This window comes from Nerophis ophidion, linkage group LG08, assembly GCF_033978795.1.
Source record: "Nerophis ophidion isolate RoL-2023_Sa linkage group LG08, RoL_Noph_v1.0, whole genome shotgun sequence".
NCBI lineage: Eukaryota > Metazoa > Chordata > Actinopteri > Syngnathiformes > Syngnathidae > Nerophis > Nerophis ophidion.
Window position 1 is genome coordinate 68,479,923 of NC_084618.1, and position 17,500 is coordinate 68,497,422.

Here is a 17,500-nt window from a genome sequence, read left to right on the forward strand (position 1 = left end):
GGAGTAAAAGCCACGCAGTCACGGGGAGAACATGCAAATTCCACACAGAAAGATCCTGAGCTAGGGATTTAACACACGACTGCTTAGGACCTTCGTATTGTGAGGCAGATGCACTAACCCCTCTTCCACCGTGCTGCCCACCTCATGATTGTGAGAAACCGAAATTATAATGAATGTTTAAAATATTTGAGGAGTACATGTTTCCCACCGGACCTGCCTGGCCTGCACACCCTCGTGTGTGACCGAATGACAAGCGTGGTCGCTTTTGATATCACTCCGCCACTTACCTACTTTCTGTGATACACATTTACATTAACACACTTACATATATTATAAATAACTATTATATAAGTATATATTTATACAATTAACTTGCGTGAAATTCTCAATAAAAACGCATGGATACATTTGTTGGTCTGTGGACGCCATCAATGTTCAATTTATTTTCCCCGCGGGGAAATTAGTCTTGGACAAAGTGCATCATTGCTTTCTTAACAGAAGAAAAACACAAGCAGACAACTAACATTTAAACATCAGAACATGGATCTTAGATACATTAGTTGGTCCGTGGACACCATGGGTGACGGAGCTCGCCTAATAGCTCTTCCAAATAAGCTCTCTTGGAGTTTATCTGAGGAGGTAAAAGAACTCACCTTTTGTCAGCCAAGTCGAGTGTTTTGAGTGTTTTGAGTGTTTTGAGATGATGAGTGCTGCTTCTGCAGCTGCTGACTTCCGCTCGGGGCGCGCCTACTAAGTCATTTCCTGTTGAAGAAAAGTCATTTCCGGGGTAAACAAACACACTTCCGCCTTCTTCGGACGACAGCCCACTTGTGCTGTCCTCTAGCGGCCGAATGGGTGCACTGCTGCTGTCAAATAAGCGATAGTACACAAATTGTGTTTATTTTCTTGCAAGGCAGCGCAGTTCTTGCACAATAATATTATTTGCTTTAAAAAGAGAAGCCAAGCACTGTTCAACTTTTTATTTTCAGGATCTACAGCAGAGATAAGAAGTGACAATTCAGCAGATGTTTTCCAAACAATCCATCCATCCATCCATCCATCCATTTTCTACCGCTTATTCCCTTTCGGGGTCGCGGGGGCGCTGGCGCCTATCCCAGCTACAATCGGGCGGAAGGCGGGGTACATCCTGGACAAGTCGCCACCTCATCACAGGGCCAACACAGATAGACAGACAACATTCACACACTAGGGACCATTTAGTGTTGCCAATCAACCTATCCCCAGGTGCATGTCTTTGGAGGTGGGAGGGGCCTATCCCCAGGTGCATGTCTTTGGAGGTGGGAGGGGCCTATCCCCAGGTGCATGTCTTTGGAGGTGGGAGGGGCCTATCCCCAGGTGCATGACTTTGGAGGTGGGAGGAAGCTGTAGTACCCGGAGGGAACCCACACATTCACGGGGAGAACATGCAAACTCCACACAGAAAGATCCCGAGCCTGGATTTGAACCCAGGACTGCAGGAACTTCGTATTGTGAGGCAGACGCACTAACCCCTCTGCCACCGTGGATGAAAAAAAAAAAAAAAAAAAAAAAAAAAAAAAATATATATATATATATATATATATATATATTCTTTTTTTAAAAGTCAGTAACTTTTGTCATTGTTGTTGTCAACATTTTGATTAGTTATTGCTTTATTTCCATCAAGGTAAAATAGGTTGTATTTCACGTGTTTGCTCTTTTATTACACATTTTTATGTTCTTGTTTGGTAATAGTATTTTTTTTAAATGTGTCGCGGGGCTGTTAAAAAAATTTGCAGCGTCCCACACTTTGGACACCACTGCTTGTGTATGATTGTTAACATCAGGCGTCCCCAAACTTTTTGCCCCGGGTGCCGCATTGGGTTAAAATAATTTGGCCGGGGGCCGGGCTTTTATATATATATATATATATATATATATATATATATATATATATATATATATATATATATATATATATATATATATATATATATATATATATGTGTACATATATATACAAACCCCGTTTCCATATGAGTTGGGAAATGGTGTTAGATGTAAATATAAACAGAATACAATGATTTGCAAATCCTTTTCAAGCCATATTCAGTTGAATATGCTACAAAGACAACATATTTCATGTTCAAACTCATAAACTTTATTTATTTTTTGCAATGAATAATTAACTTAGAATTTCATGGCTGCAACACGTGCCAAAGTAGTTGGGAAAGGGCATGTTCACCACTGTGTTACATCACCTTTTCTTTTAACAACACTCAATAAACGTTTGGGAACTGAGGAAAATAATTGTTGAAGCTGTGAAAGTGGAATTATTTACTATTCTTGTTTTATGTAGAGCTTCAGTCGTTCAACAGTCCCACTGTCGTATTTTACGCTTCATAATGCACCACACATTTTCGATGGGAGACATGTCTGGACTGCAGGCGGGCCAGGAAAGTACCCGCACTCTTTTACTACGAAGCCACGCTGTTGTAACACGTGGCTTGGATGACAACATATGTTGCTCAAAAACCTGTATGAACCTATTAGCATTAATGGTGCCTTCACATATGTGTAAATAACAATTCCCTTGAGCACTAATACACCCCCATACCATCACACATGTGTAAGTTACCCATGCCTTGGGCACTAATACACCCCCATACCATCACACATGTGTAAGTTACCCATGCCTTGGGCACTAATACACCCCCATACCATCACACATGTGTAAGTTACCCATGCCTTGGGCACTAATACACCCCCATACCATCACAGATGCTGGCTTCTGAACTTTGCGCCTATAACAATCCGGATGGTTATTTTCCTCTTTGTTCTGGAGGACACCACGTCCACAGTTTCCAAATACAATTTGAAATGTGGACTCGTCAGACCACAGAACACTTTTCCACTTTGCATCAGTCCATCTTAGATGAGCTCGGGCCCAAAGAAGCCAGCGGTGTTCCTGGGTGTTGTTGATAAATGGCTTTGGCTTTGCATAGTAGAGTTTTAACTTGCACTTACAGATGTAGCGACCAACTGTAGTTACTGACAGTGGTTTTATGAAGTGTTCCTGAGCCCATGTGGTGATATCCTTTACACAATTATGTCGGTTTTTTGATGCAGTACCGCCTGAGGGATCAAAGGTCCGTAATATCATCGCTTACGTGCAGTGATTTCTCCAGATTCTTTGAACTTTTTGATGATTTTACAGACCGTAGATGGTACATTCCTTGCAATAACTCGTTGAGAAATGTTGTTCTAAAACTGTTTGACAATTTGCTTACAAAGTGGTGACCCTCACCCCATCCTTGTTTGTGAATTACTTAGCATTTCACGGAAGCTGCTTTTATAGCCAATCATGGCACCCACCTGTTCCCAATTAGCCTGCACACCTGTGGGATGTTCCAAATAAGTGTTGGATGAGCATTTCTCAACTTTATCAGTATTTATTGCCACCTTTCCCAACTTCTTTGTCATGTGTTGCTGGCATCAAATTCTAAAGTTAATGATTATTTGCACAAAAAACAAAAATGTTTATCAGTTTGAACATGAAATATGTTGTCTTTGTAGCATATTCAACTGAATATGGCTTGAAAAGGATTTGCAAATCATTGTATTCTGTTTATATTTACATCTAACACCATTTCCCAACTCATATGGAAATGTATGATATCATAAAATGCATTTGCCTGAGCGGCTATCGGAGACTCTGAGAGTAACAAGCAGCAAGCCGTAGAAAGTGGATTAGAAAGGACAGATTTAAAAAAAATAAAAATAAAAAAATGTACTTGGATTTCCCGCGGGCCAGAACTTGAATGCTGGCGGGCTGGATCCGGTCCGCGGACCCTAGTTTGGTTAACACTGTTATCAAGACACGTTTGTTGTCTTATTTGCTTGGGAATAGAACCGGAAGTGCTTGAATGCTTATTATTGTTATTTTTGTTAGTGTCCTGGCAAATGATACATTCAGGTAATGTAAAAAAAAAAAAAGAAAAGAAAAAAGAAAAGTGTCATTTTGGATTAAAAATAAGCAAATCATTTTGTGGGAGAGAACTTAAGGGATGACATTAGGGTTCTAATTGGAAGATGGAGGAGCCCACGGTGTCTCTCATTGGTTGAAGCGTCGTGGCGGGGGTTGGAGGGAGTGGGGGTCGAATTAGCATAAAGTGGGCAAAGTGTGGAAGGCATGCAGTCAGGTCGCCGGTGCTGATGTCACATCTGCGTGGAAAGAGAGGAGGAGGAGGAGGAGGAGGGTGGCCAGGAGCAAAACCCGCGCGTTAATGTGCTCCAATGGCCAGGAAGGCAGCGCCCACGCGGTCAGAGCCGCGCGCCAAAGTGCCACAGGTGGAGAAGGCGGCGAGGATGGAAGTCAACCGGCGCTCAAGCCGCGAAAAGCCCGCGTAAAAAGACCAGATGGCTGCGATCTTCGCTTTTACGCACGGGCGCGGGGAGAACCGCGGCGTCCAGGTATGACGCGAGAGCGGCACTGAGAGGAGAAAAAGCACATTTTTGTATTTTTTTTTAAGGGTGGGGGGTATACAAACAAACAAACAAAAAAAAGACGCACAATGAATCCTGAGGGCGGACCGTCCGGGTTGGCCCTCAAACTGTCCGAGATGGGCGCGCGCACCAAGCAGCTGAGCACCGCCATGCGCGACCCGCACCAGCAGCGGCGCATCATCCTGGTCATCGTGTGCGTGGCGCTGCTCCTGGACAACATGCTCTACATGGTCATCGTGCCCATCATCCCGGACTACCTGGCCGACCTGGAGAGCGAGCAGGCGGAGCACGTCCACCTCGTCCTGCACCCTAACGGCACCGGCAACGGCACCGGCCAGCAGGACGCGGCGCGCATCCGCAACAACCTGGACATCCAGATCGGGGTTCTGTTCGCCTCCAAGGCCATCCTGCAGCTCCTGGTCAACCCGCTCAGCGGCACCTTCATCGACCGCGTGGGCTACGACATCCCGCTCTTGATCGGCCTGACGGTCATGTTCCTGTCCACGTGCATCTTCGCCTTCGGGGAGAACTACGCCACGCTGTTCGCCGCGCGCAGCCTGCAGGGGCTGGGCTCGGCCTTCGCGGACACCTCCGGCATCGCGATGATCGCCGACAAGTACACGGAGGAGGCGGAGCGCAGCCGGGCGCTGGGCATCGCGCTGGCCTTCATCTCCTTCGGGAGCCTGGTGGCGCCTCCTTTCGGCGGCGTGCTGTACGAGTTCGTGGGCAAGCGGGTGCCCTTCCTGGTGCTGGCCCTCATCTGCCTGCTGGACGGCGTCTTCTTCCTGGCCCTCATCCGGCCCTTCTCCAACAGGACTCGAGAGAACATGCCGGTGGGCACCCCCATCTACCGGCTCATGATCGACCCCTACATCGCGGTGGTGGCGGGCGCGCTGACGGTGTGCAACATCCCGCTGGCCTTCCTGGAGCCCACCATCTCCAACTGGATGGAGACCACCATGCACTCCACGCAGTGGCAGATGGGCCTCACCTGGCTGCCGGCCTTCTTCCCGCACGTCCTCGGCGTCTACATCACCGTCAAGCTGGCCGCGCGTCACCCCAACCTGCAGTGGTTCTACGGCGCCCTGGGCATGGTCATCATCGGGGCCAGCTCCTGCACGGTGCCGGCCTGCAAGACCTTCGAGGAGCTCATCGCCCCGCTCTGCGGCATCTGCTTCGGCATCGCGCTGGTGGACACGGCGCTGCTGCCCACGCTGGCCTTCCTGGTGGACGTGCGCCACGTCTCCGTCTACGGCAGCGTGTACGCCATCGCGGACATCTCCTACTCGGTGGCGTACGCCATGGGCCCCGTGGTGGCCGGCCAGATCGTGCACAATTCGGGCTTCGTGCAGCTCAACCTGGGCATGGGGCTGGTCAACGTGCTCTACGCGCCCGCGCTGCTGCTGCTGCGCAACGTCTGCCAGATGCGGCCGTCCCACTCGGAGCGGGACACGCTGTTGGAGGAGGCTCCGCAGGGGCTCTACGACGCCATCCGCCTGGAGGAGCGGCGCGCCGAGAAGAAGAAGAAGAAGACGACGGGATACCGCGCGGCGGGGAACTGCCTGCCCGTGGACGAGAACGGCTTCGACGCGTACAGGGCGCAGCAGCAGCGGTCGCCCTCCGAGGAGTCGTCCGGCCCGGAGTTCACCTGAGGCGGGCGCGCCTCGCCGAAAGACGCCGGGCCTCATCATCCCGACTAATGCAGTGTTTTTCAACCGATTTTTTTTGTCATTGAAAAACAATCCAGAACCATAAAAAATAAAAAAATAAACTAAGTAACCCGGGGGTGTCCAAAGTGCGGCCCGCCACACATTCTGCAAAAATTGCAAAATTGATAGTATTGCAAATATATATATATATATATGTTTTTTTTTTTTAAAGCAAAGTGAAGTGAATGATATTTATATAGCGCTTTTCTCTAGTGCAGGGACGTCAAACTCAAATAGAGAGTGGGCCAAAACGTAAAACTGAACAAAGCCGCGGGCCCAGGTTGAACAACTTAACCTTTTAATAGGGACCCAAACAAGTTTTGCATTGAATATTAAACAAGTGAAGTGAATTATATTTTATATAGCGCTTTTCTCTAGTGACTCAAAGCGCCTTACATAGCGACACCCAATATCTAAGTTACATTTAAAGCAGTGTGGGTGGCACTGGGAGCAGGTGGGTAAAGTGTCTTGCCCAAGGACACAACGGCAGTGACTAGGATGGCACAAGCGGGAATCGAACCTGCAACCCTCAAGTTGCTGGCACGGCCACTCTACCAACCGAGCTACATAAGCAAGGCATATGTAGCTTTACATACAAAATCGAGTATCAAATAAAATGTAAATAAAAATTGGGGAAGCGGGGTTTGGTGGTAGCGGGGGTGTATATTGTGGCGTCCAGGAAGTTAGTGCTGCAAGGGGTTCTGGGTATTTCTTCTGTTGAGTTTATGTTGTGCTACAGTGCGGATGTTCTCCCGAAATGTGTTTGTCATTCTTGTTTGGTGTGGCGCATATTTGTAAAAGTGTTAAAGTTGTTTATACGGCCACCCTCAGTGTGACCCTTATGGCTGTTGATCAAGTATGCCTTGCATTCACTTGTGTGTGTTAAAGCAGCATATATATGGGACCGGACCGGCACGAAAAAGCGGACGTGACGACAGGCTGTAGAGGACGCTAAAAGGCACGCCCCCGATATTGTTGTCCGGGTGGAAATTGGGAGAAATTCGGAAGAATGGTTGCCCCGGAAGATTTTTGGGAGGGGCACTGAACTTTGGGAGTCTCCCGGGAAAATCGTGAGGGTTGGCAAGTATGAGTATCAGCGGTGAATGCAGCTCTAATCTTAATGTGATATTACCTCAAGGGCCAAATGAAACTACACGGCGGGCCAGAGTTTGACACCCATGCTCTAGTGACTCTTGGCGCTTTACATAGGGAAACCCAATATCTAAGTTCCATTTTTAAACCAGTGTGGGTGGCACTGGGGGAAAGGTGTCTTGCCCAAGGACACAACAGCAGTGACTAGGATGGCAGAAGCGGGGATTGAACCTGCAACCCTCGAGCTATACTGCCCCAAAAGTGGAAAGAGGTGAAATCTAATGAGAAAAAGTTGACGCGTTTTTTTTTTGTGCTCCTTTTGTGTTTATTTTCTTTTTTTTTTTTTCATTGCTCGAAAAAAAAAAAAAGGACAAAATAATCTATGTTATAATTACTTCAAAATTATCTCTTTTAAAACTGTTTGATGTGGAAAAAAATATTGCATATGTTGTGTGGTCAACGTTTTGACAAAAGAGCATAAAACGAACACAATAACGGTTCGAACTTAAAATCGACGGATACGTCGGATGTTGATCTTGAAATTTAAGTGTTAAAAGTAAAAAAAAAAAAAAAAAACAATAATAAAAATGTATCACTTTGTGAGTGGGGAACCTTTCGGATCTCAAATATATTTAGTAGGATTTTATTTAACTTTTCACTGTGATTACTTAAAAATATTATATAATTAAAATCAATGGTGTCCTGCATTATTGATCTTTGAGGGATTTAATTGTTAAATAAAGGAACTCTCCTGAAGGAATCAATAAAGTACTATCCATCTATCTAAATACTGCAGTTTTACTATAAAAAACAAAGTTGTCTTTGACAGAAAAGGCATAAAACCTTATTTGTTTTTGACATAGAGATTTACTGTAAGCATTAAATAAATAATAATAATAATAGTAATTTCACTTATTTTTAACATTTAAGTGACTGAGACCCTCTATGCTCCCCAGGAGTCCTAAGGATTAAAAAAAAAACAAACAAAAAAAAATCCATATATTTTGTCATGTTTTGAAAATGAAAAATATCACAATGGCCCGCTGTGGAAAAAGTTTGGACACCCCTGAAGTAACCGATATTGACGATAAAAAGTAATTAATTGGATTTGCAATTTAACTCATATCCAACCGTGCATGACTGATGAACATTATAACATATTTTATTCCGAAAATATAAATAACGACAAATAAAGATAGAATACAATTAACCGCAACATGCAAGTGTAAAAAAAATAAAAATTGTTAGAATGTGCTTGTTTTATTTTCAAACAAAGAAAACAATTTGAAGTTGTCTTTATTTTTAAGTTATCGTGCCGTGATTTTACCATTTCGGAGTAGATTTTTCTCCATCTAAAATGAGTTTGCCACCCCTGATCTACATCATTAATAGGATTTGCCTGGGTGGCTGGACAGGACGTGTTTATTATTATTAATAATAATAATAATAATAATAAACGTTATCGTTGTTGTCGACGTGCGTTTTGTTTTGATTGGTTATTGCCTTTTTAACATCAGGGGACAAATAGGATAACCAAGACGAAAATGATTATAACTATTGAAATTATCGCTGGTTTGCGCCATACCAGAGGCGGTATAGCTCAGTTGGTAAAGTGGCCGTGCCAGCAACTTTAGGGTTCCACGTTCGATCCCCGCTTCTGCCACCCGAGTCCTTAGGCAAGACACTTTACCCACCTGCTCCCAGTGCCACCCACACTACTTTAAAACTGTAACTTAGACATAGCTCTTGTCTACTGTCACATCACGCCGTGACTTATTTGGTTTTTTTGTGGGTGTTTTCCTGTGTGTAATGTTTTAGTTCTTGTATTGCGCTCCTATTTTGTTGGTATTTTTCCGTTGCAGTTTCATGTCTGTTTTCGCAATCAAGACCATCCGAGCTGCGCGGACGCTACCCCTTCTTTGCACGGAAATTGTTGATTGTCGTGTCATGTTCGGATCCACTTTGTGGACGCCGTCTGCTGCTCCGCACGCCGTAAGTCTTTGCTGTCGTCCAGCGTTTTGTGTTTTGTTTACTTTGCGGCCAGTTCCGTTTTGCTTTACATAGCTATCCCAATGCTTCAATGCCTGATCTTGGCAGCGCTCGCCTTTTGTTTATTTTGAATTTTTTTTTACCTGCACTCTGCCTTCCGCTGTCGGCTGCATATTGTGATTATGACAAAAAAAATAAATTGTAGTCTCACACGACCTGTTCCCGACATCTAAACTCAGCAACACTCAGCAACAGCACATTAATTGCGGATTATATTAACTGGCGTCCCGGTACTCTAGTGGTTGAAAAACACTGAATTAATGTGCAATACCCCGATCAATAAAATCACGCCCCCCCCCCCGCCCTTTTCTTCTCTTGGTTGTGATCGTGTCCACGTCATGTTCGTCACAGTGTCTAGAAAAGATTGTCACGTATTAATGTGGGACCAACTATAAAGAGCACACACAAAAAAAAGAAGCCTATATCTCTACATATATTTTTTAAAGAAGTACTTTTTTTTTTTTTTTTTTTTTTTTAAGAGACCACGTTTGAGTATTTGTTGGGAGAAATGACATTTTTAACAAAAAGGCCTGGTCGGTATTATATTTTTATTGTTGTTGTTTGGAATTAAATGTACCGTCATGTTTGTACATATGTGACATAGCACAACGATGCACAATGTAAAGACTTCATTAATCAAGCGTGGACCACTGGAAAGTGCATGTGTGTGTGTGTGTGTGTGTGTGTGTGTGTGTGTGTGTGTGTGTGTGTGTGTGTGTGTGTGTGTGTGTGTGTGTGTGTGTGTGTGTGTGTGTGTGCGTGTGTGTGTGTGTGTGCGCGTGGGAGATTATGATAAATAAATATGTGTTCATTTATTTACTGTGGGTTTAATAAATCTGTTGGAATCTGCCAGACGCCTGTGGTTTGGGTTATTTCTTATACTATTGTGCATTTATCATCAAAATATGAGAAGAAGAAAGAAAGAAGGAAAGAAAGAAAAAAAATATGCTTGCGTGAAGTGTCAGGTGAGAGCAGTTCTCAATTTTTTTTCATGCTAATTTTGAAGTAAATATATATATTTTTTTTATAGTTACTAACACTAAATGTGCTGTTGCCTCTCACGCCCCCCCCCCCCCCCCCCGCCGCCCCCTCCCTTTTTCCGACCCCTGACCCACTATTCAATTAACACACCATCAAAGGGTTGCTGTTTGGAATTTGCTCAATTAAAATTTCCAGGGGAGATCATTTTTTTCACGCCCCCCCTGAAGCAAATATATATATATTTTTTTATCTGTATTTGCCAATATAGTTCAAGATAGTTGAAGTAAATACATATATTTCTTTATAGTTACTAACACTAAAGATGCTGTTGCCTCTCACGCACCCCCTTTCTCCGACCCCAGACCCGAAAGGGACCCGACCCACTATTTAACTAACACACTATCAAAGGGGTTGTTTAGAATTTGCTCAAAGTTAAAATTTCCAGGGGACATAATTTTTTTCACGCCCCCCCTGAAGCAAATATATATATATTTTTATCTGTATTTGCCAATATAGTTCAAGATAGTTGAAGTAAATACATATATTTTTTTATAGTTACTAACACTAAAGATGCTGTTGCCTCTCACGCCCCCCCCCCTTTCTCTGACCCCGACCCACTATTTAATTAACACACTATCAAAGGGGTTGTTAGGAATTTGCTCAAATTTAAAATTTCCAGGGGACATAATTTTTTTCACGCCCCCCCTGAAGTAACTATATATTTTTTTATCTGTATTTGCCAATATAGTTCAAGATTGTTGAAGTAAATACATATATTTCTTTATAGATGCTGTTGCCTCTCACGCCCCCCCTTTCTCCGACCCCAGACCCGAAAGGGACCCGACCCACTATTTAACTAACACACTATCAAAGGGGTTGTTTAGAATTTGCTCAAAGTTAAAATTTCCAGGGGACATAATTTTTTTCACGCCCCCCCTGAAGTAACTATATATATTTTTTAATCTGTATTTGCCAATATAGTTCAAGATAGTTGAAGTAAATACATATATTTCTTTATAGATGCTGTTGCCTCTCACGCCCCCCCCCTTTCTCCGACCCCAGACCCCCATCTTTATAAGTCAAAACAGTACTAAAACTATTACGCTTTTGGCTCTCCTGCCCCCCCCCCCATTTAAGAAAACACTCTATTAAAGGGGCTTTTTACGACCTGCGTATCGTAAATTTTTTCTCAAAGATACATTTTCTAAAGTATGTATATATTTTTTATCTTGAATGTGTCAAGATAGTTCTTTACTAACACTAAATATGCTTTTACGCTGTTGCCTCTCACGCCCCCCTTCCCACCACACCTCACTGCGCCTCCCACCCCCTATTTAACAAAAAATGCCCACCCCCAAAGTAAATATATATTTTTTTGGTGTCTGTATTTGTCAAGATAGTTCTTTACTAACGCTAAATATGTGATTAACTGTTGCCTCTCACACCCCCTTTTCCTGGCGCTTCATGGCACCCACCGCCCTCCAATTGCCTAAGGGACATCATTTTTTTCACCCACCCAAAGTAAATCTTTATTAGTTATATATGTAAAGATAGATCTTTACCAAAATTAAAGATATTATCACGCTGTCGCCTCTCACACCCCGCTTTCCCCGGTAACCCCCCCCCTGAGCGTTTTTGCTCACAGTTAAATTTTTCTTGGGGTCTAAGTTATTTCACAGGCCCCCATGAAGTAAATCTCTTTTTTTTTTAAATCTTTTTAAGTCAAAACAGTACTAAAACTATTACGCTTTTGGCTCTCACGCCCCCCCCCCCCCCCAATTTAAGAAACACTCTATTAAAGGGGCTTTTTACAACCTGCGTATCGTACATTTTTTCTCAAAGATACATTTTCTAAAGTATGTATATATTTTTTATCTTGAATGTGTCAAGATAGTTCTTTACTAACACTAAATATGCTTTTACGCTGTTGCCTCTCACGCCCCCCTTCCCACCACACCTCACTGCGCCTCCCACCCCCTATTTAACAAAAAATGCCCACCCCCAAAGTAAATATATATTTTTTTGGTATCTGTATTTGTCAAGATAGTTCTTTACTAACGCTAAATATGTGATTAGCTGTTGCCTCTCACACCCCCTTTTCCTGGCGCTTCATGGCACCCACCGCCCTCCAATTGCCTCAGGGACATCATTTTTTTCACCCACCCGAAGTAAATCTTTATTAGTTATATATGTAAAGATAGATCTTTACCAAAATTAAAGATATTATCACGCTGTCGCCTCTCACACCCCGCTTTCCCCGGTAACCCCCCCCCTGAGCGTTTTTGCTCACAGTAAAATTTTTCTTGGGGTCTAAGTTATTTCACAGGCCCCCATGAAGTAAATCTCTTTTTTTTAAAAAATCTTTTTAAGTCAAAACAGTACTAAAACTATTACGCTTTTGGCTCTCACGCCCCCCCCCCCCCAATTTAAGAAACACTCTATTAAAGGGGCTTTTTACAACCTGCGGATCGTAAATTTTTTCTCAAAGATACATTTTCTAAAGTATGTATATATTTTTTATCTTGAATGTGTCAAGATAGTTCTTTACTAACACTAAATATGCTTTTACGCTGTTGCCTCTCACGCCCCCCTTTCCTCAGCCCCCCCAAGGCAATTTGTTCATAATTAAATTTTTCCCGGCGACATTATTTTTTTCACCCCTTCGTAAATGAATATTTATTTACCTGTGTGTCAGAATTAAAGTTATTACTCTATTGCCTCTCACGCCCCCCCCCCCCCCCCCAAGTGAAGTGTTTTTTTTGTGTGTGTGTATTTTATCGTCCAATATTAAAAAAAAAAAGCCTGCAATGATGAGCAAAAGTGCAGATGAATTGTTGGATGCTGGGATGCAGGGGAGGGGGAGGGGGAGGGGTTGGGGGGGTCAGATAATAAGATGCGCAAACAGATTTTGATGGGAGGAGTCTGGTGCCTGCGGGGTGGAGTACTGATGATGTTGATGGGTGGTGTTGTGCGGGTGGGTTGAGGAGGGGTGGGGTAGGTAGACTCACCCAACACCTTCCTCCCTTCAGCATCTTCCTCCACGCCGCCTTTTCCCGTGGAGCGTCACTAGGCAGCCCGAGACGCGGCGGGCGGGACACGTCGCCGCCGCTCCTCCTCGCTGTCCCTAACAGGGGACATCTTCCAAGCAGGTAAGAAGGAGACTTTTTTTTTAAACGGCGTTGATGCATGCAAAGTCTTATTTTAGCCTCGTGTTGGTCACTTTAAAGGAAGTGAATTTGAAGAGTAGTTTTGCAGAAAATTCCCCATGTCTTTTTTTTTTTGCACGCTCCCTGCAGGCTGTAGGCTGTTTGCCCCCGTCAGTGATGCCGCTTCTGGAAAGAAACACCACCGGCGACCCAAAAGTATGTCTCTTCCTTACTTTTTCTTATTTTTTTATCTTTATTACTTAAATTATTTACAAAAACAAACAGTTTTTAATGTCTAAAATGCTTTGTGATGCTGTATGTTAGAAGCAGCAACTTCAGCACGCGGGACAGCTCCTGCAGTACCGCCGACCCACCGCTATGGGCGCTAAAAGCACTGCACAGCAATTGGCCAAAACATTAGGTACAAGGAGAAAAGGACGTCTCCCTTTGCTTTTATTATTTGTTATTATTTATTATTATTTGTTATACATATTGCTAAGACATGGCTCTAAAAAGTATAAAAATGTTAACGTCACCGACTCATGGATAATAAACTCACAAATAAATTTATCAAACAAGACACCGCGCTGTTTTTAGGGAGCTATTGCAAAAGCACAAGTCAAAGATCCTCTATAAGAAGAGTGCAATCAGATGTTTTCAGGAATCCGCTTCACATAAGTTAGTCAAAGATCTTCTTTGCAGATTTTAAGAACCTCTTACTAAAACACGAGTCCAAGATTATCTGCATGACGCAGGTGCTCTTTTTAGAGAACTACTGCAAAAACGCAAGTCAAAGATCCTCTATAAGAAGAGTGCAATTGTTCAGGAATCTGCTTTACATACGTTAGTCAAAGATCCTCTTTATGACAGGAGTGATGTGCGCATTTTAAGAACCTCTTACTAAAACACGAGTCCAAGATGATCTAGATGACGCAAGTGCTCTTTTTAGACAACTACTGCAAAAACGTAAGTCAAAGATCCTCTATAAGAAAAGTGCAATAGGATGTTTTCAGGAATCTGCTTCACATACATTAGTCAAAGATCCTCTTTATGACAGGAGTGACGTGCTGATTTTCAGAACCTCTTACTAAAACACAAGTCCAAGGTTATGGACATGACGCAAGTGCTCTTTTTGAAGAAGTACTGCAAAAATGCAAGTCAAAGATCCTCTATAAGAGGAGTGCAATCGGGTGTTTTCAGGAATCTGCTTCACATAAGTTAGTCAAAGATCCTCTTTATGGCAGGAGTGCTGTGCTGGTTTTAAGAACTTCTAACTAAAACACGAGTCCAAGATTGTGGACATGACGCAAGTGCTCTTTTTGAAAAACTACTGCAAAAACGCAAGTCAAAGATCCTCTATAAGAGGAGTGCAATCTGATATTTTCAGGAATCAGCTTCACATTCGCTAGTCAAAGATCCTCTTTATGACAGGAGTGATGTGCTGATTTTCAGAACCTCTTACTAAAACACAAGTCCAAGATTATCTAGATGACACAAGTGCTCTTTTTAGACAACTACTGCAAAAACGTAAGTCAAAGATCCTCTATAAGAGGAGTGCAATCGGGTGTTTTCAGGAATCTGCTTCACATAAGTTAGTCAAAGATCCTCTTTATGACAGGAGTGATGTGCTGATTTTAAGAACCTCTTACTAAAACACGAGTCCAAGATTATCTGTGTGACGCAAGTGCTCTTTTTAGAGAATTACTGCAAAAACGCAAGTCAAAGATCCTCTACAAGAGGAGTGCAATCGGGTGTTTTCAGTTTTCAGGAATCTGCTTCACATACGTTAGTCAAAGATCCTCTTTATGACAGGAGTGATGTGCTGATTTTCAGAACCTCTTACTAAAACACAAGTCCAAGGTTATGGACATGGCGCAAGTGCTCTTTTTGAAGAAGTACTGCAAAAACGCAAGTCAAAGATCCTCTATAAGAGGAGTGCAATCTGATGTTTTCAGGAATCTGCTTCACATAAGTTAGTCAAAGATCCTCTTTATGACAGGAGTGCTGTGCTGGTTTTAAGAACTTCTAACTAAAACACGAGTCCAAGATTGTGGACATGACGCAAGTGCTCTTTTTGAAGAACTACTGCAAAAACGCAAGTCAAAGATCCTCTATTATCGGAGTGCAATCTGATATTTTCAGGAATCTGCTTCACATTCGCTAGTCAAAGATCCTCTTCATGACAGGAGTGACGTGCTGATCTTAAGAACTTCTTACTAAAACGCGAGTCCAAGGTTATGGACATGACGCAAGTGCTCTTTTAAAAGAACTACTGCAAAAAACGCAAGTCAAAGATCCTCTATTATAGGAGTGCAATCGGATATTTTCAGGAATCTGCTTCACATACGTTAGTCAAAGATCTTCTTTATGACAGGAGTGATGTGCTGATCTTAAGACCCTCTTACTAAAACACGAGTCCAAGATTATCGACATGACGCAAGTGCTCTTTTAAAAGAACTACTGCAAAAAACGCAAGTCAAAGATCCTCTACACAACAGAAGTGCTCTGCTGTTTTTAAGGATCTAATGTAGGTCAAAGATCATCGATATGACAGAAGTGCTCTTCTGTTTTTAAGGATCTAATGCAGTTCAAAGATTCTCTACATGACAAAGGTGATCTGCTATTTTTAAGGACCCGAATGTAGGCCAAAGATCCTCTGCATGACAAAGGTGCTTAGCTGTTTTTAAGGATCTAACATAGATCAAAGATCCTCTATATGATTGAAGTGCTGTGCTGTTTTTATGGACCTAATGTAGGTCAAAGATCCTCTCCACGGCAGAAGTGCACTGCTCTTTTTATGGATCTAGTGTAGGTCAGTCAAAGATAATCTATATGAAAGAAGTGCTTTGCCGTTTTTAAAGACTTAATGTAGATCAAAGATCCTCTACGCCATAGAAGTGCTATGCTGTTTTTTAAGGACCTGATACAGGTCAAAGATTCTCTACATGACAAAGGTGCTCTGCTGTTTTTAAATACCTAAGGCAGTCACAGATCCTTTACGTGACAGAAGTGCTTTGCTGTTTTTAAGAACCTAATGCAGGTCAAAGATCCTCTACATGACAAAGGTGCACTGCTGTTTTTAAATACCTAACACAGGTCAAAGATTCTTTACGGGACATAAGTGTTTTGCTGTTATTGAAGACCTCATGTGGATCAAAGAATGGAGTGCTGTGCTGTTTTTAAGGATCTAACGTGTAGGTCAAAGATCCTCTACTTGACAGAAGTCCGCTGCTGATTTTAAGGATTTAATGTAGGTCAAACATCCTCTACTTGACACAGGTGCGCTGCTGTTTTTAAGGATTTTATGTAGGTCAAAGATCCTCTACTTGACAGAAGTCCGCTGCTGATTTTAAGGACCTAACGTAGGTCAAAGATCCTCTAATTGACACAAGTGCGCTGCTGTTTTTAAGGATTTAATGTTGGTCAAAGATCTTCTACTTGACAGAAGTGCGCTGCTGTTTTTAAGGATTAAATGTAGGTCAAACATCCTCTACTTGACACAAGTGCGCTATGGTTTTAAGGACCTAACGTAGGTCAAAGATCCTCTACTTGACACAGGTGCGCTGCTGTTTTTAAGGATTTTATGTTGGTCAAAGATCCTCTACTTGACAAAAGTGCACTGCTGTTTTTAAGGATCTAATGTAGGTCAAAGATCTTCTACTTGTCAGAGGTGCGCTGTTGTTTTTAAGCATTTAATGTATGTCAAAGATCCTCTGCTTAACACAAGTGTGCTACTGTTTTTAAGGATTTAATGTAGGTCAAAGATCCTCTACTTGTCAGAAGTGCGCTGCTGTTTTTAAGGATTAAATGTAGGTCAAACATCCTCTACTTGACACAAGTGCGCTACGGTTTTTAAGGACCTAACATAGGTCAAAGATCCTCTACTTGACACAAGTCTGCTGCTATTTTTAAGGATTTTATGTAGGTCAAAGATCCTCTACTTGACAAAAATGATCTGCTTTTTTTAAGGATCTAATGTAGGTCAAAGATCCTCTACTTGACACAGGTGCGCTGCTGTTTTTAAGGATTTTATGTTGG

General features: G+C 42.8%; 3 protein-coding genes across 3 annotated transcripts in view; 2 read left to right on the top strand and 1 right to left on the bottom strand.

Annotated features, from left to right (window-relative positions):
• The window catches only part of tmem106a (transmembrane protein 106A), a 33,782-nt gene extending 32,989 nt beyond the window's left edge, over nucleotides 1-793 (bottom strand). Inside the window, exon 1 of the mRNA XM_061909558.1 lies at nucleotides 680-793. The gene's annotated coding sequence lies outside the window, so the exon portion shown is untranslated. The remainder of the gene's footprint in view (nucleotides 1-679) is intronic.
• A 3,403-nt stretch (nucleotides 794-4,196) lies between these two features.
• LOC133558298 (probable vesicular acetylcholine transporter-B) lies at nucleotides 4,197-10,180 on the top strand. Its single transcript, XM_061909561.1, has one exon. The coding sequence runs from the start codon at nucleotides 4,554-4,556 to the stop codon at nucleotides 6,135-6,137; it is 1,584 nt and encodes a 527-aa protein (XP_061765545.1). The 5' UTR covers nucleotides 4,197-4,553; the 3' UTR covers nucleotides 6,138-10,180.
• Nucleotides 10,181-13,334: 3,154 nt separating this feature from the next.
• LOC133558299 (choline O-acetyltransferase-like) overlaps nucleotides 13,335-17,500 on the top strand; it is a 27,829-nt gene continuing 23,663 nt past the window's right edge. Inside the window, exons 1-2 of the mRNA XM_061909562.1 lie at nucleotides 13,335-13,465; nucleotides 13,613-13,678. Of these exons, the coding sequence (XP_061765546.1) occupies nucleotides 13,640-13,678 (39 nt within the window). The 5' untranslated portion in view covers nucleotides 13,335-13,465; nucleotides 13,613-13,639. The remainder of the gene's footprint in view (nucleotides 13,466-13,612; nucleotides 13,679-17,500) is intronic.